General features: G+C 45.8%; 1 protein-coding gene across 1 annotated transcript in view; it reads right to left on the bottom strand.

The window, feature by feature from the left end:
• Positions 1-20,894, bottom strand: part of fam78ab (family with sequence similarity 78 member Ab) — a 32,974-nt gene extending 12,080 nt beyond the window's left edge. The window contains exon 1 of the mRNA XM_072565951.1: positions 19,958-20,894. Coding sequence (XP_072422052.1) covers positions 19,958-20,289 — 332 coding nt within the window. The 5' untranslated portion in view covers positions 20,290-20,894. The remainder of the gene's footprint in view (positions 1-19,957) is intronic.
• Between the last annotated feature and the right edge of the window lie 4,952 nt (positions 20,895-25,846).

Genomic DNA, 25,846 nt, shown 5'->3' with positions numbered 1-25,846 from the left:
GCTATTTTTAACGTCCTTTAGCATCGTTCTAATTCCAGTGCAGCTTCTAGAAAGACTGGCATTTCTTTTCAAAGCCACGCCTGAAATAGTTATAAAGGATTTCACAGCCAATTTATTTTATTGAGGAGCGAGGAAGTTGGAGCTAGTGTCTTGGCCAGTATTGATCCCTCATCGTTAACCAGATTAACTAGTGATCATCTCGGTGCTGTTAGTGAGAGCCTGCTCATGAACAGCCTGTGTTTCCCACACAGACAGCAGTGTAACACTCCCTCAGTGCTGCATTGGGAGGGTCAGCATGGTCTCTAGGTTCACATGACAGACCATGACATGGAAATAGACGTTTACACAGTGTCTGACTTAACTGGAATAAATGTTTTGATGAAGTCACAGAATTGTGATCAAAGTACTCGACTCTGGAAATGCCTTTGAAAAGTACCACACAGTAGGCGAATGAAAAAACAGAACTCTATTAAAGGGCTCCAGCTGGCGGGAGAGATGGGGAGCAGTTTCTTCTCTCAAATGGTTGTGAACTTTTTCTCACACAGAGCTGCAGGGACAGAGTCCTCATGTATATTTCGGCTGAGGTATAGAGAGTGACAGAGAGAGAGAGATTAGATTAGATTAGATAGATATTGATTCTTGATCAGTTGGGGAATCAAGAATTATGGGAAAATACAAGAAGGTGTTGGGGCCAGTTTGTTAGATATATTCAAGAGGGAGCTGGACACAGCCCTTGTGGCTAAAGGGATCGAGGGGGTACGGAGAGAATGTGGGAGTGAGATACTGGGATTGCATGATCAGCCATGATCATATTGAATGGTGGGGCAGGCTCAATGGCCTCCTCCTGTTCCTATTCCTCTAGACTCCCGGTCTCACTGGGAGGTAACAGGTTGGTGTTTCCAAAGGCTCACATTTGGATCCATTACTGTCCACGAAAGTGGAGCTGAGATTACAATCAGGATCAGCTATTGACCACAGAAGAGTACAGCACTGCACAGGCACTTACCACCCTCCGTGTAAAAATCCTGCCTCGCACATCTCCTCACCCCCAGATTAAACCTGTCCTCCCTCGTATTCCCACCCTGAGAAAGCAACTCTGAGTAACCACCCTATCCACGCATTGGATCATCTCATATACCTCAATCAGCTCCCCCCCCACCTCAGCCTCCAAGCTGTGATCTTATTGAATGGTGGAACAGGCTTGAAGGGCCAAATGGCCTACTCTGCTGCTAAGACCTATAACGTTGAGAATTTGGAAATCAAGACGTGACTTGATCCCATGGTCAGTGTGGATCTGTGAGCTCAGGAGTGAATGGGGAATGGACGTAGCACAAGATAACACACAGGCAGCAGATGTTTGGACCATTTTGAGTTTAAAGACACAAAAGCAGAAATTTAACATAGAAAATAGGAGCTGGAGTAGGCCATTCAACCCTTTGAGCCTGCCCCACCATTCATTATGATGATGATGGCTGACCGTGCAATTTCAGTATCCCATTCCCACTGTCTCTCCATACCCCCTTGAATGTATCTAATGAACTGGCCCCAACAGCATCCTGTGGGAGACAATTCCACAATTTCACAACTCTCTGGGTGAAGACATTCTTAGATTAGATTACATTACTTACAGTGTGGAAACAGGCCCTTCGGCCCAACAAGTCCACACCGCCCTGCTGAAGCGCAACCCACCCATACCCCTACATTTACCCCTTACCTAACACCACGGGCAATTTAGCATGGCCAATTGACCTGACCTGCACATCTTTGGACTGTGGGAGGAAACCGGAGCACCCAGAGGAAACCCACGCAGACACGAGGAGAATGTGCAAACTCCACACAGACAGTCGCCTGAGGCGGGAATTGAACCCGGGTCTCTGGTGCTGTGAGGCAGCAGTGCTAACCACTGTGCCACCGTGCCGCCACATTCGTCCTCATCTCAGACCTGAAAATAGCTTCCCCCTTTATTCTTAGATTGTGACCCCTCGTTATAGAGTTGCCTAACATTGGGAACACACTCCCCGCACCTAGCCTGTCCAGTCCCGTGTGGGTCTTCACTGTCAGGTCAGGAATCTGTGGCGTCTGCCATTGTTCAAAACCACAAGAAACCTTCAGGTGCACAAAGAGGCCACTGAGCCCATCATAACTGTGCCAGCCCTTTTAGAAAGTACCCAAACAGTGCTCATGTCCTCTTTCTCCCACGTAGCCTAACAAAACATTCAAATCTTTCAGGAACATGTCAAATTCCCTTCTGAAAGTGATGACTGAATCCACTTCAGTCAGTGCATCCCACATCATGAACTCAGGGTATTAAATAAAATCTCCTTATAACCTAATTGGAAGAACATTCTCCTCTTCAAATTATAGGATAGAGGGAAGGCTACACCCAACTCTTCATTAGTGTTCCCAAGGTGATTTGAACCAGTGCATCCTGGGGCCAGTGAGCATTGCTCAAAATAAAACATCGGATGATCTGGCCGCCATGCCATTGCATTTGTGGGATCCTACTGCGCACAATTTGGCCACCACATTATAACAGTGACTGCGTTTTCAAACAGGCTCCCATTGGCTGCAGTGATTTTGCACTGGCCTCTGGGTAACGAAAGGTGCTGTAGAGAACACGGGTTTTTGTTTGGTCTTGCCTGAGATCCCTCCCAGAGAGGGGTCTCAGGGAAAGCAGCCAAACTGCCTGAATGGCCATGGGGACACAGAGCTCAGATTGAAGCTTAGGCTCTTGTGCTTTTTTATTAACTCACTGAATGAGGGCATCACTGGCTAGGCCCAGCATTTATTGTCCATCCCTAGTTGCCCAGAGGGCAGTTAAGAATCAACCCCCTTGCTGTGGGTCTGGAGTCACATGTAGGCCACACCAGGTAAGGATGGCAGATTTCCTTTCCAAAAGGGCATTAGTGACCCAGATATGTTTTTGCAATAGTGGTTGACATTCTGCCAGTTTCTTTGTGATTGAATTCAAATTTCACGGTCTCCCACACTGGGATTTGAGCCCCTGCCCTCAAAACATTAGCCAAAGAGTTCTGGATTGCTAGTCCAGTGATGTTACCACTGTTCCATCCTTTAACTCTGGTTCAGAAAAGATTTACAAGGATGTTGTCAGGGGTGGAGGGTTTGAGCTATAGGGAGAGGCTGAACAGGCTGGAGCTGCTTTCCCTGGAGCATCGGAGGCTGAGGGGTGACCTTATAGGGGTTTACAAAATCATGAGGGGCATGGATAGGGTAAATAGGCAAAGTCTTTTCCCTGGGGTCGGGGAGTCCAGAACTAGAGGGCATAGGTTTAGGGTGAGAGGGGAAAGATATAAAAGAGACCTAAGGGGCAATGTTTTCACGCAGAAGGTGGTGCATGTATGGAATGAGCTGCCAGAAGAAGTGGTGCAGCATTTAAAAGGCATCTGGATGAATATATGAATAGGAAGTGTTAGAGGGATATGGGCTAGGTACCGGCAAATGGGATATATAGAATATCTGGTCAACATGGATGAGTTGGACCGAAGGTCTACATCTCTGTGACTCTATGACTGTGTTGCACACTATTGTCTGGTACACACACGATGGATCAAATTACCAACTGCTTGTTAATATTTTTGCTTTCGTCCATTCAATCCCATTTCATTGATGCAACTTTGCCGTGGAAACTGATGCTTTATATTGTCATACAGAGACTGATACTAGACATCAAAAGAAGTATGGTTACCTGGGTGATGGTTACCTGGGTGATGAGGGGATGTCAACATTCCATTGGTGTTGTACTCATCACTCAGTCACCACCAGCAATGGCGACGGTAACCTGCTGACTGGTGAGCTATTTCTGTTTCAGGCATGACCATTCGTCTCTGCCCAACAACTACCTGCATATAGGTAGCATCCCTAATGTTGTACACTGTCCCAGAAGTAGTTTCATGGGCGCTTTAATCAGGCAGTGAGACGCGCTAAAAGATGTCTCTGTGGATGGTGGATGATGGTCAAAGAGGTAGGCTTTTACAAAGGCAGAAAGGGGAAGGAGGGAGATTCAGGGAAAGCTGTGGGCACAGCTGGCCAGGGTGGAACGGTTAACATTGTGGGGAGAGGGGTGCTCGAGGTCAGAATTGTAACGGAGAGATCCTGAAGGGTGATGGGGCTGGAGGAGGTGACAAAGAGCAGGGGTATTTGAGAATTTTAAACTGGACTTGGAGTGGATACAGAGCAGCATGTACTCAGGGGCGATGAGTGAATGGGACCGTGCGGGTTTGGTGATGGTCTGGACATGGGCATTGTGTCCAGGACATGGTCTGTTGTTTAATTTTGGGGGAATCAAACTGATTCAGTAGGATCATCATCCTGAGCACTTAGTCAGGTCATGTTACTGTTGACAGCTCAACAGAGAAAGTCCAAGGATCTGATCCTCCCCTATTCATTTGTTATATACATGTCTATTTTTGTACAGGATTAGGTTTTAAGGCTTTAATTTTGGTTTTGTGGTTCTGATGATGCCACACAGTCTCTCTCCCTTTAGGGACCAACACCCAAGTGGTTTTTACAATCCCTGCTCCGAGGATTAGTCATGACCTCAGTCCATCCTCATTTTCTAACATCCATCATTTTGATCGCAGGAAATAGAGTCACGGAGATTGACAGCACAGAAGTAGTTTCATGGGCGCTTTAATCAGGCAGTGAGACACGCTAAAAGATGTCTATGTGGATGGTGGATGATGGTCAAAGAGGTAGGCTTTTACAAAGGCAGAAAGGGGAAGGAGGGAGATTCAGGGAAAGCTGTGGGCACAGCCCATTGCATCCACAACAACCACCTAACCATTCCAATCCCATTTCCCAGCACTTAGCCTATAGCCCTGGTATATCTTGGCATTGCAAGTGCTTGTCTAAATACTTCCTCAATGTCCTAGAGTCATACAGATTCAAAACAGACCTTTGACCAGAGAGCTAGCGTGGTTTAGTCAACAGCACCTTGGAGTCAAAACGTTCTGGATTCAGATCCCACTGCAGGTCCTGAAACGTTAAGGCCAGTGCTCCAGTACGGAGGGAGTGCTGCACTGTCAGAGAGACTGCTGCTTCAGATACTTAAACTGGTTTCCCTGTCAAATGGGTGTGAGTGACTTCAAAGAAGGTCAGGAGAGTTTGCACTGGCCAATATTTATCTCAACCAACATCACAAGATCTGATGATCTGCATGATATCATGCTGCTGTGGGAGCTTGCTGTACACATGCTTGGCTGCTTCACATTGCTGACAGTACAAGACGGAGAACGGAGAGATGCCTATCTGGTCAGCGTTTTATATAAACGTACTGGTTTGTGTCTTGACAATAACATATCCAAAGAGACGATGTATACAAACGTGTGGCTTTGACAGGGTCAATCCAGAGGGGCTGTTTCCCCTGGTGGGAGAGTCTAGGACCTGAGGGCATTATCTCAGGGTAAAAGGTCACCCATTTAGGACAGAGATGAGGAGGAATTTCTTCCCTCTGAGGGGAGTGAATCTGTGGAGTTCCTTCCAGTAGAGGGCTATGAAGGCTGGGTTGTGAAGTCTATTCAAGGCCGAGGTAGACAGGATTTTTAATCAGTAAAAGAATGAAGAGTTATGAGGAAGTGGCAGGAAAGTGGAATTGAGGATGATCAGATCAACCACGATCTCATAGAATGATTGTGTAGTTTCAATGGGCTGAATGGCCTAATTTTTTACGGTCTTAAAGAAGTGCCACTAACTACCACCGTATGTGGAGATGTTTTGCTTGATTTTCAGATAGTCCATCGATTTTCATTTCTGGTATTATTTATGATGCATCTTTCTCATTTTTTAAAGATTAGATTAGATTACTTCGTGTGGAAACAGGCCCTTCGGCCCAACAAGTCCACACCAACCCAGACCGATTCCCCTACATTTACCCCTTCACCTAACAGTACGGGCAATTTAGCATGGCCAATTCACCTGACCTGCACATTTTTGGATTGTGGGAGGAAACCGGAGCACCCGGAGGAAACCCACGCAGACACAGGGAGAATGTGCAAACTCCACACAGAGAGTCACCTGAGGCGGGAATATGAACCCAGGTCTCTGGTGCTGTGAGGCAGCAGTGCTAACCACTGTGCCACCGTGCCGCCCATATTCTAGAGTAGTTTAAGATGTTGGAAATATTCTGAAGGGTAGATACAGAGAAACTACTGCTTCTGGTAAGGGAGGTCTGAATGAGATAATCTTAAAATATAATTTAAAAACAAAACATACTCTTAAAATGAGTACGAGATCTTTAGTGAGGGGAACTAGATCTCTCTCTGACACAAAGGGATGTGAAAATTTGGAACCTTCCTCTGGCTGTTCATATCCTCTGTGTGGAAAAAGTTGTCCTTCGGGTCTTTTTAAAATCTTTCTCTTCTCACCTTAAAAATATGTCCCCTACTTTCAACTTCCCAACCCTAGGGAAAAGACATTTGCTATTCAGCTTATCCATATCCCTCTTGTTTTTATAAACCTCTGTAAGGTCACCCCTCAATCTTCTACGCTCCAGTGAAAACAGTCCTAGCCTATCCAGCCTCCCTTACAAATCAAACCCTTTATTCCTGGACATATCCTGGTAAATCTTATTTGCACCCTTTCCAGTTAAATAATGCTCTTCCTATAGCAGGGTGACCAGAACTGGACATAGTACTCCAGAAGTGGCCAAGTTGGATGGCGATGGGATTAAGGGGACTTGAGAAATACAAAACAAAGGTGGCCAAATAGAATCGAGGTCAGGCATGATCAACAGCCTGAAAGGCCTACTCCCGTTGCTATGGTAGCCGAGTGCAGATAACCCTGCAGCATCCACTTAACCTGATTTAGCAGGGGACAAATCAGCCAGTTCCTCTCTCTGAGATTCAGGTACATCGAGCAGGAGCTGTCACCTTGACTGATCTTTATCTACATTGTTTTGCAGTTGGGGCAGTTTCAGTTTGATTCAGTCCGATGAGAGATTTCAAGCACCGTTTCTATATCACCTCTTGTCCTCCTAACGCTGATCTGACATCATTGCATTGCAGCTTTCATCTAGAAATTCAGTTTGCAAAAAGTGCAATGTTATATAATTCTGAGGTGGTCAGGGGCACTTCCTTTTGCATTCAGCATACTCCTCTAGCTCAGATACTTTAGAGGAAAGATGCTTAACTTGAGAGATGTTTCACCTTACACAACTAACAAGGAGCCAGGGAGCTCCCAGCACAGGCAGAGCAATGCTTGTAATCTTGTTAATTCCAGAGGAGCTAATCAGTCATTAAATAGCGCTGGGAAAAAGGTTTCTGTGAGAGAAACATCTTCACTCACAGAATGATATTACACACCTAGAGAATAGGTTGGAATTGAACCCAAAACCTCCTGGCTCAGAGGCAGGGACACTACCAACACATTGTCCAGTTAGTCCACACCAACCCTCCGAAGAGCAACCCAGCCAGGCCCATTCCCCTACATTTACCCCTTCACCTAACACTATGGGCAATTTAGCATGGCCAATTCAACTAACCTGCACATTTTTGGACTGTGGGAGAAAACCCACGCAGACACGGGGAGAAGGTGCAAACTCCACACAGGCAGTTGCCCGAGGTGGGAATTGAACCTGGGTCTCTGCCGCTGTGAGGCAGCAGTGCTAACTGCTGTGCCACTGTGCTGCCCACAAGTAGGAAACAAGCTCAAGTCATTCTTAGTCTGAGGGGGTTGTGGTATTTATTTGGACTTCTAGAGTCCTACCCACCCTCTTACGATCATAAAAGATCCCATGGCTGCTATCTCAAAGAGGGGGGCCCATTCCTCGGTCTCTTGGTCAATATTTATCCCTCCATCAATGAGAAATGGATCATCTGCTCATTTTCACATTGTTACTTGTGGTCCCCAAAACTGGCTGCTATGATTTCTACATCGAATCCCTACAGTGTGGAACCAGGCCGTTTGGCCCATTGAGTTCATCCTGACCCTCCAAAACGTGTCCAATCCAGACCCATCATCCCTTTGTCCCATAACCCTGCATTTCCCATGGCTAACCCACATTTCCTGCACATTATGGGGCAATTCCCCATGGCCAATCCACCCTAACCTGCACATCTTTGGATTGTGGGAGGAAACCAGAGCACCTGGATATCATTGGGATTCATTCTTTGATAGAACACAGATGTCACCGATCAGTGTTTGTTGCCCATCCCTAACTTCCCTTGAGCTGAGTGGCTTCCTAAGGCCATTTCTGAGGGCAGTTAAGAGCCAACCCCATTGCTGTGGGTCTGGAGTCACTTGTAGGCCAGACCAGGTAATGATGGCAGCTTTCCCTAAAGGACATTAGGGAAACCCTAATGGGTTTTTGCAAAAATCGATGATCGTTTTAGGGTCACCATTTGTTCCGACTCCAGATTTGTTTATTGAATTTAAATGTTGTGAGCTGCCATGGTGGAAATTGAACTTGTGGCCCTGGATGTCATTGGATCACTAGATTAATTGTCCAGTGACATTAGCAATGTGCCACCACCAGACCCACAGCAATGTTTTAATTCTCAATTGCTCTCCAGGACAGACTGGGTGGCACAGTGGTTAGCATTGCTGCCTCACAGCGCCAGAGACCCGGTTTCAATTCCCGCCTCAGGTGACTGACTGTGTGGAGTTTGCACGTTCTCCCTGTGTCTGCGTGGGTTTCCTCCGGGTGCTCCGGTTTCCTCCCACAGTCCAAAGATGTGCAGGTCAGGTGAATTGGTCATGCTAAATTGCCCGTAGTGTTAGGTAAGGGGTAGATGTAGATGTAGATGTAGGGGTATGGGTGGGTTACGCTTCGGCGGGGTGGTGTGGACTTGTTGGGCCGAAGGGCCTGTTTCCACACTGTAAGTAATCTAATCTAATCTAATATAGGGATGGTCAACAAATGCTGGACCACTACCACATACTGGACAATGTGTTGGTAGTATCCCTGCCTCTGAGCCAGGAGGTTTTGGGTTCAATTCCAACCTATTCTCTACGTGTATAATATCATCTTTGAACAGACTGACTGGAAAATATATACAATTACATAATAAGCAAGAGTTTTTGTGGCATCAAGATAGTGTCCCTAGCAATGTGTGAGGTGATGGCCCAGTACTTTGTTGCGAGACCATTAATTCAGAGATTCCAGGTCATATTCTGGGAACCCTGGCTCAAATCCTGCCATGGTAGATGGTGGAATTCAATTTTAATAAAAATTGGGAATTAAGAATCGTAATGTTACCGCGAATCCATTGTCGATTGTTGGGAAAACCCCATCTGGGTCATTAATGTTCTTCAGGAAAGAGACTGCCATCCTTACCTGGTCTGGCCTACACGTGACTCCAGACCCACAGCAATAGGGTTGACACTTAACTACCCTCTGGGCAATTAGGGATGGGCAATAACTCCTGGGTCAAGCCAGTGACACTCTCATCCCATGAATGAATACCAAAAAAAAACCTCTAGACCAGGAGGCCTGGGTTCAAGTCCCACCTGTTCCAGACTTGTGTAAGAACATCTCTGAACAGGCTGATTAGATAACACTTATAACGGGTCATGTGGGGCTCTTGTGGTGTAGTAGTAGTGTCTCTCAGTCTGAGACAGGAGGTCTGGGTTCAAATCCCAACTGCTCCAGAGACACGTATTAGCATTTTTAAAAATCAGTCGATTCAAAAATACTAGGACCATGTCAGTGAACGAGCTTTTATGAAAAAACAGTCCAGTGCAGATAGGGAGGGAAAGGTCACGGTGTCCGGATAATTACACCTAAAACAATGCCAGTATTCCCCATCGGACTCACAGAACCACCTCTTAGACAGTAAACACTGGCCTCATCAGTAACACCCACATCCTATGATCAAACTATATGTTAACAAAAGGCCCACAGACGAGGAGGTGTTGTGTGGGAAGTATTCAGATGTGTTGCTGAATCTGTGGGATTACCTTTCAGCTGAAGAGATGATAAAGGATTGTGAATCATTAATTATATTAATACAGTCTTAGCTGGGCCTACATTCAGGCCTGTCCCTTTAACAGGGCGTCAATAAATTTTGCACATGTACCTTTTTGAATGTAATGTGCTTCTGTTTAATGGAGACAGTGTGGGGTGAGGTGGTGACCTTTAGTTGCAAACTGAATTGATTCAACCAAACATTGAGTCAGAAACAGGCCCTATGGTCCAACTCTTCCATGCCGACCAGATTTCTCAAATTAAACTGGTCCCACTTGCCTGCAATTGGCCCATATCCCTCTGAACCCTTCTTATATTCATTTACTTGTCCAGATGCCTTTTAAATGCTGTAAATTGTATCAGCCTCCACCACTTCCTCTGGCAGCTCATTCCATAAACACACCACCCTCTGTGTGAAAAAGTCGCCCCATAGGTCCCTTTTAAATCTTTCCCCTCTCGCCTTAGACCTGTGGCCTCTAGTTTTGATGCCCCCACCTTTAGAGAAAAGACCTTGGATGTTTACCCTATCCATGCCGCTCTAGAAGGTCACCTCAGCTCCCGATGCTCCAGGGAAAGATGTCCCAGCCTATCCAGCCTCTTCCTGCAACTCAAATGCTCCAATCCTGGTAAAATTTTGCAAAACCTTTTCTGCACCCTTTCCAGTTTAATAAATCCTTCCCAAAGCAGGAACACTAAGAACTGTACAGATTACAGAGGGACTTCGATTATCCAGCAAGATCGCAAGGTCCTGATGCTCGGTTAAACTGTGTTATCCAGCATTCGATTATCCAGAATTCGATTAACTGAATGAAATACTGCCTGGCTCTGTCCTTTGGATAATCAAGGTTCCTCTATACTCCAAAAGTGGCCTCACCAATGTCCTTAATAAACTCAACATGACGTCCTTACTGCTACACTCAATGGTCTGAGCAAGTGTGCAACACACCTTCTTAACACCTGTCTAGCTGTGACACCACTTTCAAGGAACTATGTACCTGCACCATTTGGTCTCTCCGTTTCCCAGGGCCCTACCCACATTAACTGTAAAGGCTCTGCTCTGGCTTGTCTTCCCAAAATGCAACAGTTTGCATTTATCTGTCTTAAACTCCATCTGCCACTGTCACTCCCATTGGCCCAGCTGTTCAGGATCTGAGATAACCTTCCTCACTGTCCACTACACCACCAATTTTGATGTCATCCGCAGACTTACTAACCATGCCTCTTAGATTCCCATCCAAATCATGCTTGAGAGCTGTCTACATTCCAGCAGTAACTACACTTTGAGAAACATTTATCTGGCTCTAAAGTGCTTCCTGATGTCATAGAATTGGTGTGAAAATGTGGGTTTTATTTTGACAACATGCCTTTGAGTGTTGTGGACACAATAGTGCAGGTAGTCCAAGTACAATCTGCGCAGATTCACTGTAAAGACCCTCTATCTTTATTGCACAGATCCTAACTAACGCACTCTGAATTCTTCCATCCTGTCCCAGTGATAGAGATAGGCCCAATATTCCCAATTCCTCCGCCTCCGCTACATCTGCTCCCAGGAGGACCAGTTCCACCATGAACACACCAGATGGCCTCCTTCTTCAAAGACCACAGTTTCCCCTCCCACGTGGTTGATGATGCCCTCCAATGCATCTCATCCACGTCCCACACTTTCGCCCTTGAACTCCACCCCTCCAACCCCAACAAGGACAGAACTCCCTGGTCCTCACCTTCCATCCCACCAACCTCTGTATACATTGCTTCATCCTCCGTCATTTCTGCCACCTCCAAACAGACCCCACCAGCAGAGATGTATTTCCCTCCCCACCACTATCCGCTTTCCGTAAAGGCTGTTCCCTCCGTGACTACCTGGTCAGGACAACGCCCCCCAACAATCCACCCTCCCGTCCTGGCACCCTCCCCTGTCACCGCAGGAATTGCAAAACCTGCGCTCACACCTCCTCCCTCACCTCCATCCAAAGCCCCAAGGGAGCCTTCCACATCCATCAAAATTTTACCTGCACTTCCACCAATATCATTTATTGTATCCGTTGCTCCTGATGCGGTCTCCTCTACACTGGGGAGACTGGACGCCTACTCACAGAGCGTTTCAGAGAACATCTCCGGGACACCCGCACCAATTAACTGAACCACCCCGTGGCCCAACATTTCAACTCCCCCTCCCACTCTGCCGAAGACGTGCATGTCCTGGGCCTCCTTCACCGCCGCTCCCTCACCACCCGACACCTGGAGGAAGAACGCCTCATCTTCTGCTTGGGGACCCTCCAACCCCAGGGCATCAATGTGGACTTCACCAGTTTCCTCATTTCCCCCTCCCCCCCCACCTTACCCCAGTTCCAAACTTCCAGCTCAGCACCGCCCTCATGACCTGTCCCAGCTGTCCATCTTCCTTCCCACCTCTCCACTCCACCCTCCTCCCTGACCTATCACCATTACCCCCACCTCCATCCACCTATCACACTCTCAGCTACCCTCCCCCCAGCCCCACCCCTCTCTCATTTATCTCTCCAACCTCAGAGGCTCCCAGCCTCATTCCTGATGTAGCGCTTTTGCCTGAAATGTGGATTCTCCTGCTCCTTGGATGCTGTCTGACCGGCTGTGCTTTTCCAGCATCACACCCTCGACTCTATGACTCCATGTTGTGGGGAATCGAGAACAGAATTGAAATCTAGAGCTCAGCCATTCAAGAAACATTAAGAAGCACTCTTCTCAAATAAGGGACAACTGGCCCTGCCTTCCCAAGGAGGTAGGAAATGCTTTCAAGACTAAGTTCGATAGAATTTTCATTCAGGAAGGCCATGGAGGGATATGGTGTCATTGGAGTTGATCTTCAGCTCAGCCATGACCCAATTGAATGCCCGTTCCAGTTCCTATGATCTTATTGATTGGTTCCTGCATCTAAATGGGTGGCGTGGTGGCTCAGTGGTTAGCACAGCTACCTCGCAGCGCTAGGGACCCAGGTTTGATTCTAGCCTCAGGCGACTGTCTATGTGGAGTTTGCACATTCTCCTGGTGTCAGCATGGGCTTCCTCTGGGTGCTCTAGTTTCCTCCCACAATCCAAAGATGTGCAGGTTAGGGTGGATTGGCCATGGGGAATTGCCCCATACTGTCCAGGGATGTGCAGGCTAGGTGGGTTAGCCATGGAATGCAGGGTTTCAGGGATGGGGTAGGGGGCTAGGTCTGGATGGGATGCTGTTGTGGGTCAGTGTGGATTTGGGGGCATGAATGGCCTGCTTCCACATTGTAGGGATTCTATAAATCATTTCAAATAACAAGAAGCCTGAACACTGGTCTGTACAATCCACCAGCTGTCAATTGAACAATATCAATTTGTCATTGGTGTCTTTCCAGATCTGTGCTATCATAAGGAATTTGACAATCCCTTTTATTAGGATCATTCCTAGCACCCATTGCTTCCAGTTCCATTGTACCCTTTGAGCATCACTAGGAATTAGACAAAGTTAAAAATCACACAACACCAGGTTATAATCCAACAGGTTTAATTGGTGCTATCACCTGATGAAGGAGCGTCGCTCCGAAAGCTAGTGTGCTTCCAATTAAACCTGTTGGACTATAACTTGGTGTTGTGTGATTTTTAACTTTGTCCACCCCAGTCCAACACTGGCATCTCCAAATTAGGAATTAGACAGTAGGTACTGGCCTTGTCTGAGACACATTTCGAGGACAGGGTTAAAGAAAGGGCAGATATCTGGGGAGGTTTATTTATTGCCTTGCTCTCAGTTAGTCTACCACATCTGAGTTTCAATGTTTGATGAATTCTTGCAGATAGCATATTATTATGCACACAAACAGGCAACACTAGACGATGAGGCATAGAGTTCACTACCTGCAGCATCATACCCTTCATTCAATGGCACCAATACCAGCTTTCCATTTATATCACTCCTCACAGGTCACTATCTCATGGCAGAAGCTATCTCATGGAAAGAGGCCATTCTGCCCATTGTGCCTGTGCCAGCTCTCTGAAAGGGCAGCTCAATTAGTCCCGCTCCCCCTGCTCTTCCCTTCATTGTCTTACAGATGATTTATTTTCAAGTATTTATCCCACTGCCTTTTGAAAGCTACTATTCCAAGGCAGCCACCAGCATCAAAGGCCCTGGTTATAATCTCTTCCGACAGGCAGAAGTACAAGAACTTAAACACATGGACCACCAGATTCAAGAACAGCTTCTTCACCGCTGTTTTTAGATTTCTGAATAGACCTCTCTAATTTCAAACCTAATGTTCACCTTGCTCTCTGTGCACCTTCTCTGCAGCCATTAACATCGTATTTGTCGATCTGTTCCATCACCCTATGACCATTGTATGGTACGATCTGCCTGTACTGCACACAAAACCAAACTTTTCACTGTACTTAGGTATATGTGACATCCAACCCCCCAACTCGGCAACGCCCTCTTGAACTGTCCTCCCTGTCCATCTTCCTTCCTACCTATCCGCTCCACCCTCCACTCCGACCGAATACCATCACACCCCATCTCCACCTACCTATTGCATTCTCAGCTACATTCCCCCTCGCCCCCCCCCCTTCCATTTATCACAGCCCCCTGTAGGAGGAAACTTCTAGGATTTTGACCCAGGGACAGTGAAGGGAATGCTGATATATTTCCAAGTGAGGATTTTCCCTGCACCTGCTGCCTTAGGTATTCTGAAAGGCAGAGGTGGTTCAGTTGGAGCAGAATTAGTGAGCTGTGCTCCATACAAACAATCTCATCTCACCCCAACAAAATAGTCCTCTCTTCCTTGAGCTTACCCAGCTCCCTTTCAATTAATCTATATGATACCTCACTTATGGTAGCAAGTTCCCCATTTTTCTTAAATCACTCACTGTATGAAGGCATTGCTGGCTAGACCACCATTTATTGTCCTCTCCTAATTACCCTGAGGGCAGTTTAAGAGTCAGCCACATTGCTGTGGGTCTGAAGTCACGTGTAGGCCAGATGAGGTAAGGATGGCAGTTTCCTTCCCTAAAGGACATTAGTGACCCAGATAGGTTTTTCTGACAATGGTCATCTGCTGTGGTGGGATTCGAGCCCAGGTCCCCAGGATATTATCTGGGTTTCTGGATTAATAGTCTAGCATTAATATCACTAGGCCATCACCTCCCCCATACACTATTCTGTGTAATGAGGTTTCTTCTGAATTCCTGCCTGGAATTATTAGTGACTGTCTTGTAGTTATGGTCCCTAGTTTTAAACCTGTTTTCCCATCAGAAGGTATATTCCAAGTTCTAAAATGTCCACCTCATCTTCCCCAACCACCATGGTCCTTCTGATGACAACTAGTTCAGATCTGAGGCTGCGGTCACTGATCTTCTGTCTTTTGAAAGACATTTTCCTTCTTAATCTTCCAAAACAACTACACAATTTCAGAATTGAGGATTAAATCTTCTCAGAAAGTTATTGAGTTTATAATCGTGTAATTCTGACATTAATAAATTATCCTGGGCTCACTCATCATTTGTTTCATTACAGATATTTGATTTGGTAACTGTGTGGTGTTAGGATTTGTGGGAGTGACATTTAATCCCCTCGTATTTAGGAAGTGCTTGCTTTGAAAAATTTAATAGTGTGTACTTGTTGTCTGTTGAGGTCAATGCTACAGACTGTTAACACTTTCCCAGCTAACAGACTGGGCCCACTAAAATGCAATGGTCTGGGTTATTGTCATACAGATGTTAATGGAATCTTACTGTGTACAAATTGGCTGCTGCATTTCCTACATTACAACATTGACTACACCCCAGAAGGCTGTAAATCACTTTGGGATGTCCTGAAGGAGGCAATAGAAATGCAAGTTCTGTCTATCTTCTGCTTTTACAGCACTGAGGAAGTGATGCACTGTCTTTCCAAAGTGTTGTTCATCTCAGGTTGTGTTTACATGTTCAGGGGATGGGATAATTTCCAAGCATAGTTTGAAAAGCCCAAGTGTGGCCTGGTCAAACTTTATTCTCTCACACAACACCTCTGGAAGCTGATTAATTAGTTATGGGACCTTACCACGTGTAAACGTGTAAACCTGTGAGATGGTAGGGAAATGGAGCAATGTGCTGAGGACAGAGAGGAGTGCTGACTCTGTAGAAGTTGGTTTGATTTTGCAATTCCTGAGGAACGTGGTCCCAGAGCCTGAATTCACTCCCCCAGTTGCACAGGAGCTGGACAACAACAGGGGGCAGTATTCTGTGATTAACATCAGGCTGGGCTCAAGACACATAGAAGGATTTCTGAGTATGTGGGACTTGTGTTAATCCAACGTCTTCTTCCTCACCCCCATTTAATGAGGTTAGAATATTCCTGCAGTGAGTAGTTGTGGACAGGGAGGGGAGGGGATATTGGCCTTGTTTGACCAGAGCAAACCGGATACGATCAGGAGGATGGAGAAGCCCCTGTCAGTGTGGCCACTACTCTCTCTCCGAAAAACCAAGTGAGGAAGCACGGTGTCAGGAACTCACAATCAAATCAGAGCCCAGATGGATGTGGTCACAATTACCATTTCTGCTACCGAGTTACATTTCTAACTCAACAAGGATATATGTTGGTGGAGTGGGCGGACAGGCGGTAGATGAAGCTTAATGCACAGAAATGTGAGGTGAATGCACTTTCTCGGGAGAACATTGAAAGACAAATATATAATAGAGGGTGCAATTGTAAAGGGGGTGCAGGGGCAAAGGCAGCTGGGGGTATTTGTGCACACCTCATTGGTGGGACGGGGGAGAGGGCAATTAATATACATTACAGGCTTTAGTAATAGGGGCATGGAGTCCAAGAGCAAGGAGGTGATGTTAAACTTGTACAAGACACCTGTTAGCCCTCAGTTGGAGTAGTGTGTACATTTAAGGAGCCCACATTATTGGAAAGATGAGGACACTTTGGAGAGAGTGTAGTAGCAATTTGGGACCGTTCTTTTTGGAGAGAAGGTGGCTAAGAGGAAATTTAATTGAAATTTTCAAAATCATGAGTAGGCTTTGCAGAGTAGATAGAATCACAGAATCCCTACAATGTGGAAGCAGGCCATTCAGCCCATCAAGTCTACTGAGCCTCTGAAAAGCATCCCACCCAGACCCACCCCCCTAACCCTATCCCTGCATTCCTCACGGCTAACCCACCTAGTCTGCACATCCCTGGACACTACAGTACAATTTAGCATGGCCAATCCACCCTAACCTGTACATCTTTGGACTATGGGAGGAAACCAGAGCACCCAGAAGAAACCCACACAGACAGTCACCTGAGGGTAGAATTGAACCTGTGTCCCCAGTGCTATCAGGGAGCAGTGCTTACCACTGAGCCACCCACAGGGAGAAACTGTTCATGTTTGTAAAAGGAACAAGAACAAGATGGCATCGATTTTAGGTGTTCTGCAAAGGAAGCGGGGCAATGTGAGGAAAAACATTTTCACACAGTGAGTAGTTAGGGTGTGGAATGCATTGCCTGGAAATGTGGTGGGGACAGGTTCAGCTGAGGCATTCCATAGGGACACTGGATAGTTATTTGGGTGAATACAATGTGGAAGTGTGGGAGGTGATAATGCTCATCATAGCAAGGTGACTCAAATGGCATCCTTCTGCATTGTAAGACCTTCTGTGATTCAACATTAGGAAACCTGGTCAGCGTGGACCAGTTGGGCTGAAGGGCCTGTTTCTGTGCTGTATCACTCTATAACTCTATCTACCCCTACATTTCCTTTTTGTAACATGGAGTCCAGATGTGCTCATTGTCACTTCCCAAGTGTTGTTTAATCAAGGGTCTGTGCAATTTTATTATCAGTCCTATTTCAATGTCCCCCTCTCTCTCGAGATGAATCTCTGTGCTGACTCAGTTTTTCTGTGGCATTATTGGCCTGTGACCCCATTCTAGGTGCCAGGAAATGACAGCATTACCAGCCAATATACACCATGAGAGATGATACACTCAGTTAAGAAGGCAGAACAGGCCATTCATGATCTAAATCAAATTACATCTCTTAAACAGGTACTCTCCATATCCACTGGTTATCTGGGATCAGATTATGACTGAATTTATCAAAATTTCATGAATTATTTGACAAAGTAAAATGAAGTAGCGATAAGAGTAATATTGTTGGAGTAATGTATTCATTGCCCAAAACGCCTTTGCCAAGATATTGTGGGCTAGGTTCATGACTAAGGTCAGAACATGAGACATTACATCTACTTGCAGGAGAGACCAGAACTCAGTCATAAATATAAGATCCTGACTAATTAATCCAATCTGGAATTCAGGTGAAGCGTCTTCAGCCCAGAATGTGGAACTTGCTGTTACAGCAAGTGCTTGAGGTAAATAATTTAGATACATATGAGACAAAACCAGAAAAATAGCCATCAGGGTGAGTGAGATAAAAGGATATGCTGTTGTTTGGAGGCTTGTTTATACCATAGATGGGACCAACTAACCTGTCTTCCAGCTGTAAGACCATGTACTTGCACAAGACTGTTGTATCTATCATACTGTTTCTCCTGGGATTGTTTGTAACTGTACATAACACCTTAGGAATACAGGGAGATTGTTGTGACTGAGAATCTAATGGATTACTCAGAGTATGTGCCTGGTTATATTTGATATGTTACAAAAGGCTAAATGTATAATGCAGTAAAAAAAACCCACAATATATATTCTAAACAGCTGTCACACTCTAGTTAGGGTGTTATCTAACCAGCTTGATGTGATTATTAAGCTGGAACAGGCTTTCAGCATCACTATTTGCCTGAAACGTTCATTAATGATACCTTAATGCACTGGTAAATCCCTCAGAGTAATAGGAACACGAGTCCATCAACAGAAAGGTTAAAGATAGCAATGAAATTAGACACATTCCAGCCAACTCCCCTCTACACCCAAAGACCATAAGGTTAAACCACCACCAGTCCACCCTCTCTCTCTCTCTGTCTCCCTCTCTGTCTCTCCCTGTCTCTCTCTCTCTCTCACCTTGTCTTTTTCTCTCCCTCCCACTCTCACACACAGCCTCTCTCCCTCCTCCCTTCCTCCCCCCCCCGTCTCTCTCTCTCTCCCCCATCCTGTCTGTCTCTCCCCCATCTCTCTCTCACACACACATTCACACACACACACACTCACACAAACATACACCCACCCTCTCACACCCACCCTCTCACACCCACCCTCTCACACCCACCCTCTCACACCCACCCTCTCACACCCACCCTCTCAAAAATAAAACCAAGAACTGGATGCTGGAGATCTGAATCAAACAAACATTGTTGGAGAAAGTCAGCAGGTCTGACAGCATCCCAGGGGAAAGAAGCAGAGTTACCATTTCAGGTCCAGAGTTCTGAGGAAGGGTCACTGGACACGAAACATTAAGTCTGTTTCTCTCCCCTCAGGTGCTGCCAGACCTGCTGAGTTTTTCCAACAATTTCTGTGTTTGACACACACTCAAACACACATGCACACACGGGCGCACACACAAACACATGCACACTCCCTCACTCAGTCATACACACATCCCTTCACTCACTCGACACACACACATTCACACACTCACTTATGAGCACAACCACTTGTGCACACACAAACTATTGCTCATATCAGTCATACACAATCTCATTCACTATCTCTCACGTATACAGATACACATTTACTCAACCATCACACACAAACTTTCTCTCACACACCAACTCTGTATTGCTCACATACACACATTCTACACTTGCAGACACACACTGACGGATCCCAACACTCGCTGACACACACAGTCTAATACTCACTGACATACAGTCTAACACACGCATACAGTCTAATACACATTCACACACCGTCTAACACTCGTACACACTCCCACACAGAGTCTGACACTGACACACTTACAGTCTAACATTCACTGACTGACACACTAACAACCCAACACTCAGTGACAGATCCCTGACCCCACTCAGTGACAGAGGTCGGTGCCCGCTCAAGCCCAGTTCCTGCCCACAGTCAGTGCCCAGAGACATACAGAGACAGAGGGGTTGCCTCTCGCATACTCACATGCCCAGCTCTCCGTACGTGTTGTAAAACTCCATGTAGTTACAGGCTTGGATCCAACCGACCACCCACGTCTCGGCCCGGAGGATTGGAGGCACACAGACCCGGGCGGTCGCTCGGAAATACGGGGTCCGGTACCGGAGCACAATGTCCGAGCTCTCGTCGATGACCGTGGGGTTGGCGTCGATGGTGGCGGAGAGTTCCTTGAGACAGATGGATTCACGGCAGACTCGGGGTTTACACACTAGGCTGCTAATACAGCCCATAGCCGCAGCAGCAGGCAGTAGTAGGGACAGGCAGAGGGTGAGCAACAGGCAGCCCCCAGGGCGGAACATTGAGGGACACAGCTCACTCTAACTCACTCCAGCCTGGTCCATTCATTCCCTGTCTGTGCGTGTATGTAAAAACCCACCCCAACCCTCCCCTGCTAACTACCGCCCAGGGCACAGAGATGCACATGAGAGAACTCTTCCACCTTCAGATGGGGAGATGTTTCCTCAGCCTCTCCTCCCTCCCAGCTGGGAGGGCAGGGGAGGGAGGGATTAGTAACCCTTGTTTTCTAAAGCATGGTCCCCGGCCATGACCCAGGGAGTCACTGGGGGAGGTAGGGACAGACCCAGAGTGCTGTCAGAACAGCAACAAAAAAAAAACTGTAAAATAAAGAGCTAGGGCTGAGGAGGGGAGAGAATCACAGGAAATTCTCTCTCTGTGAGGCTGGTGAGTGTCAGGAGCAGTCTGCAGGATGTTCCTCTGTGTGTGTGTGTCAGCTCCCTCTGCGGCTGCTGCTGTGATAGTCATGAGCACAGCCAGCTCGACACTGACGTTCACAATCCTTCACATTATTAGCCCGTAACAACACAGCGTTGCGCACATATACAGACATAAAAGTCCCTGAGCTCCACAGGGGCAGAGGACAGTTTCCAATGCAGCACCCTTCATTGCAGAGACATCAGTGTGCAGCCCCAGTCCCCTTCCTGCTTTTCTCACCTCACCCCCCACCCCCCGGGGACTGTCTCTGTCACACTGACCTCCAGCTCCCTCTCCCCCCGGAGGAACGTGCAAATCGAATCTCTTCCCCTGTCGCTGTACTGAGACTTTCATCTCCATTTCCGGGTATTGTCATCTTCAGGGTGTTGTGGGAGATGTAGTTTTGATCTGCTCACCTTCTGGCTCTGTCACCAGCACCCCCCCACCCCCAGTCCTAGAGAATTGGCCGCTGCTACCTGTTCAGTTTTACATTTCTGAATAGACTCTTTCTCCAACTCCTCATCAATCACCCACTCCCGTGGCTCTCTGAACTTCCTTCACTCGTGCAGTGGAACAGCTAATTCACCGGTCACTCCCCAGGGATACCGTTCCCCCGTTAATATCCACTCTCCCCAGGGAGCTCCTGCAAATACAGACACTCCGTAGGGGACCCGTGTAAATACAGACTCTCCCCAGGGACCCCCTGTAAATGCAGCCTCTCACCAGGGGACCCACTGTAAATACAGACACTCCCCAGGGGACCCCTGTGAATACAGACATGGTCCAGGGACCCCCTATAAATACAGACATGCTCCAGAGACCCCTGAAAATACACACAACTCCAGAAGACCCCCTGCAAATACAGACACTCCCTAGGGGACCCCTGTGAATACAGACACACCCCAGGGGTCCCCCTGTAAATACAGACTCTCCCCAGGGACCCCCTGTAATGACCTCCTGTTCATACCAATATTCTCCAGAGACCTCTAAGTATCAACACTCCCCAAGAACCCCAGAGGTAGACACACTCCCCGGGGTTCCTCTGTAAATATCAACACTCCCCAAGTACTCCCTACAAGAACCGACACCTCCCAAGGGACTCCTGTTAATATGAACACTCACTGGGGACCCTCTGCAAAACATTGATACACTTCCTGCAACAATCTTGTGAAACCAGAGATCAACTTAGTGAGGTTATCTACCTTGGATCCGAAATATTCTGAACAGTGACAGATTTATAATTGGCAGATGGACTTGAACAGGAACATCTTAATAATAAGAAAAAAGTTGAATACATGCTTCTTGAGAAAAGTGAGTCTAACTGGACCACAGGAGTAAACTAATCTGGGAGTATTGATATATAAATCATTAGAAGTAGTGACACATTTTCATGATGGTGGGAGAAATACAACGGTATTTTGTGTACTAGCTGACTGTAGTTATATAACCTCTGCTGTAAGCACCTTTGTGTGTAGCCTGTGGCATCCAATAAACACCTCACTTGGAACATGGTGTCAGAGTGGTGCAGCTGAAAATTGTGGATTTTTCTGAGCTGTAAGAGAGCCAACCACTGAAAGAAACAGCAAGGAATGAGTAAATAGAACCAGACTGCAACTTCCAATTACTGGCTCGGTCAAAATGACTGTGCATTTCCCATTTCCTGCTGCTGTAGAAATGGAAGGAGATAGGAGACAGAATTGGAACTTTCTTCAACTGCTGAGGAATACACTAAATATGAATCAGCAACAGAATTTTATTTTATAAACCTGAACATACAAGCTTTGCAATCTAAGTAGCCCCTTGGGGAAACCAAGCAGAGGTACTGCAGCTTAAATGTGACTGAGGCACAGAAAAGCAACACAGGAGGGATGTTGAAGACACACTTTGACCTCTGTTATAATGTTACATACAAACAATATTTATTCAACAGTCAGAATTGAAGAGGAGGAGGTGACTATCGATCAGTACATGGCCACACTGATACATTTAGGTGAATTCTGAGTTTTGAGAACTGAATGATGATATTGTCAGAGATGGGGTTGCCTAAGCGTAAAGGATTCTGCTGTGAGAGCACATCTGCTGAGAAAGGTGAACCCTACTTCTCAAGAAAGTTAACAAGCAGAAGCACTGAGGTTGACAATAACAGTCAGTGTACTGGAGAACAGACATAGCTTTACATTATTCTAAGAGACGATGCAGACCAACATACTGGGGGGAAAAAAAATAAACATTTGCAAAAAGAGTCAGCAGGAAGATGAAGGCCAGAGGGCAGGATGTAAATATAATAACAGACATCACATGGAGGAAAAGAAAATATGTCCATAACGTTTGGGGAGAGATAACATGACAGTGGAATCCAACCATAAACCACTTTAAAGCATTTTTCTCAAATCAGTTTGATCTGCTCCAAAAGTCTATAACGATTGCTCCTGTATTTGCAGAGATTTCATCTGGTTATGAAACATGAGCAGGGGAAACAGATATATATTGCCAACATGATGTCAAGTGAAGCCTCTCCTTATAAAGGAAATACAGGATGCTAAGATGAGTCTGAAACATTCCAGATTCAATGGGAAGCAACAGTTTGACATAGTCTGGAAGTTATCAGTCCAGAGAGACATTTGAGTCTGAAAGACAAACACCTTGTTCCAATCAAGTAAATTCAGCAGCAAGAGCCACAGGAAACTGTGGTGAAATGATGGCCTGAAAGTATCAAGGGCACAGCTGTTGTTGTAAGAGTGTGGGGCAAAGATAAACAATATGATAGCCAGAGATGGCACTCTGTACAAAGGAAATAGAGTCTCCTTAAGGAAAGAGGCAGGAAAAGAAATGATGATGAAACCTGTCTATCAAGAATTGAGTCCATTCTGAAGAAGGCAAGAGAAGTGCTTCATTGGTGTAAATGAGCAATGAGATTAATTACCACATCAGCCAGTGCAGTGCTTGTAATGGATACGGAGCTCTGCAGGCAAAGGAGCGTTTATACTGCATGACATCCTGGACAGAGCTTGGAAATAGATCTCTTCACTTTTGTAGGAACTTGTTTACCATGTCGGTTACTATTCTGACCATTGGCAGTTGGAGTAGATGACAGGAATGACTTGTGGTGGGATTGTAGAATTCCTGAAAGCACACTTCAGCTATTGCTGCAATGCAGTGAGCAACAATGACCCTCAATTCATGGCAAAGAACTGTGAAATTCAAGGCCATACATCATCTTCACTCTATCCCCAGGCAAATGTGAAGACTAGGGCGACAGTGAAAATCGTTGAAGGATTCATAAGGAAATTGAAAAAAATCCAGCCTCACTTTCGACAAAGATCTTTGAGTAGAGAAATACACTGAATGAGAGCAGGGAAATTAGTCCAGTCCAAAGATTAATGTCATGTCACCCCTAAACTACTCTTCCAATAGCAAAAAAACAAAACTAGTAAAACAGTGTGATAAAATCAAGGTAAAACAATATCAAATCAAATTTCACTTTGATAAAACCACACAGTGCGGATCAACCATGCCCTGAGAGTATCAAGGGCACAGCTGTTCTTATAACAGAGTTATAACATGATAGCCAGAGGTGGCATTTTTTACAAAGGAAATAGAACCTCCTTGAGGAATGACAAGTCAGAGTGCAAACATTCAACAGCTCTTAACACGAATCAATACACCTTGCAACTGGGAATGTGCAATTGTCATCTCAGTTACGTGTGATAAATATGAATGACCAGGTATGCTGTTACACATCTGGTCATCTAGAGAAACCCCAGGCAGCTGATCAGGAAGACATCATCTCACCACCTGCACAGAGCAACCATCATTGACAGAGGTCCACCATTCCCCAACAATGGAATTGAGTCAGCAACAGGAGTTACCATGGCAACAACACTGCCACAGGAACACCACACTGGGATGAGCAGATACAAACAGCCAACTGCAATGTGCACATGGACCTTTAAGAAATGTGCACAATTTAAAGTCTATGCAATTCATGTTCAGAGACTGATGAAAGTGGAACCGATTAAAGTGAACATTCTACTTTGTTAATAAATAATCATTTTATGTTTAACCATTTATGTTGGATAACTTGCATAACTTAAATGCTAATTTAAACAAACGTATTTCATGAAAAGGGGAATGTTTTGTTATGGACTAGACCAGACCACTCAAAACATTCTTAAGTCAGCAGCCCAGACCATAACTTTGCAATTTTTTTTCGGTAAGTGAGGAGATTGTGGAGGTACTGGTGATGATCTTTCAGGAGTGACTGGAATTAGGGAGGATACCAGAGGACTGGAAAATGGCAAATATAACATCCCTGCTTAAGAAGGGAGGGAGGCAGAAGACAGGAAACTATGGGCTGATTCATTCCTGATGAAGGGCTCATGCTCAATGTCAATTCTCCTGCTCTTCAGATGCTGCCTGGCCTGCTGTGCTTTTCCAGCACCACATTCTTCGACTTTGATCTCCAGCATCTGCGGTGCTCACTTTTCTCCCTATAGGCTGATTAGTCCAACTTTGGTCTTTGATAAGCTTTCAAAGACCATTATTAAGGATCAGTTTGCGGAGTACTTGGAAGTGCGTGGTGAAATAGGGCTGAATCAGCATAGATTGGCCAAGGGGAGACCATGCTTAACAAATCTGTTCGTCAAATTCTGCTTCTATATCTTACAGTCTAATGACTCTGGGGACTAATCACTAAAAGCTAGAGCATGGGTGAAGGAAGTAACGTATGAGGAAGTCTTTGTACAGACAGGAGGAACAGATGTTTCAGTTGTACTGAGTCCATGTGGATAAACTGTGTTCAGATTTGTAAACTTTCAAGGAGGAGATCTTGGCCTCAGATGATAATTCCTCAGAATAACACCAAAACATAAAGGAATACATTACAAGTCAACAGAAACTCGATTTGGACTCGCTGGAGATTTGAAGGTTGAGGTGGTTAACAAAATTAATCTGAACTGAAATGCTTTCTTTTTCAACAATTAATTCAAATTCGTTGACAGATTTTAAAGTCCCTAGGCAGGACTCATGTTTTAATTTAAATACATTGCCTTTCAATTCAGAAATCCATCGAAATGTTCACAATCAGTGGGAGCAAATCCCATCCACTGGAACCACGTCATTGAGGTCTGTTCCATTGTCTATTCC

The sequence above is a fragment of the Chiloscyllium punctatum genome, chromosome 49 (genome assembly GCF_047496795.1).
Source record: "Chiloscyllium punctatum isolate Juve2018m chromosome 49, sChiPun1.3, whole genome shotgun sequence".
Lineage (NCBI taxonomy): Eukaryota > Metazoa > Chordata > Chondrichthyes > Orectolobiformes > Hemiscylliidae > Chiloscyllium > Chiloscyllium punctatum.
This window is presented reverse-complemented; position numbering and strand designations above follow the sequence as displayed.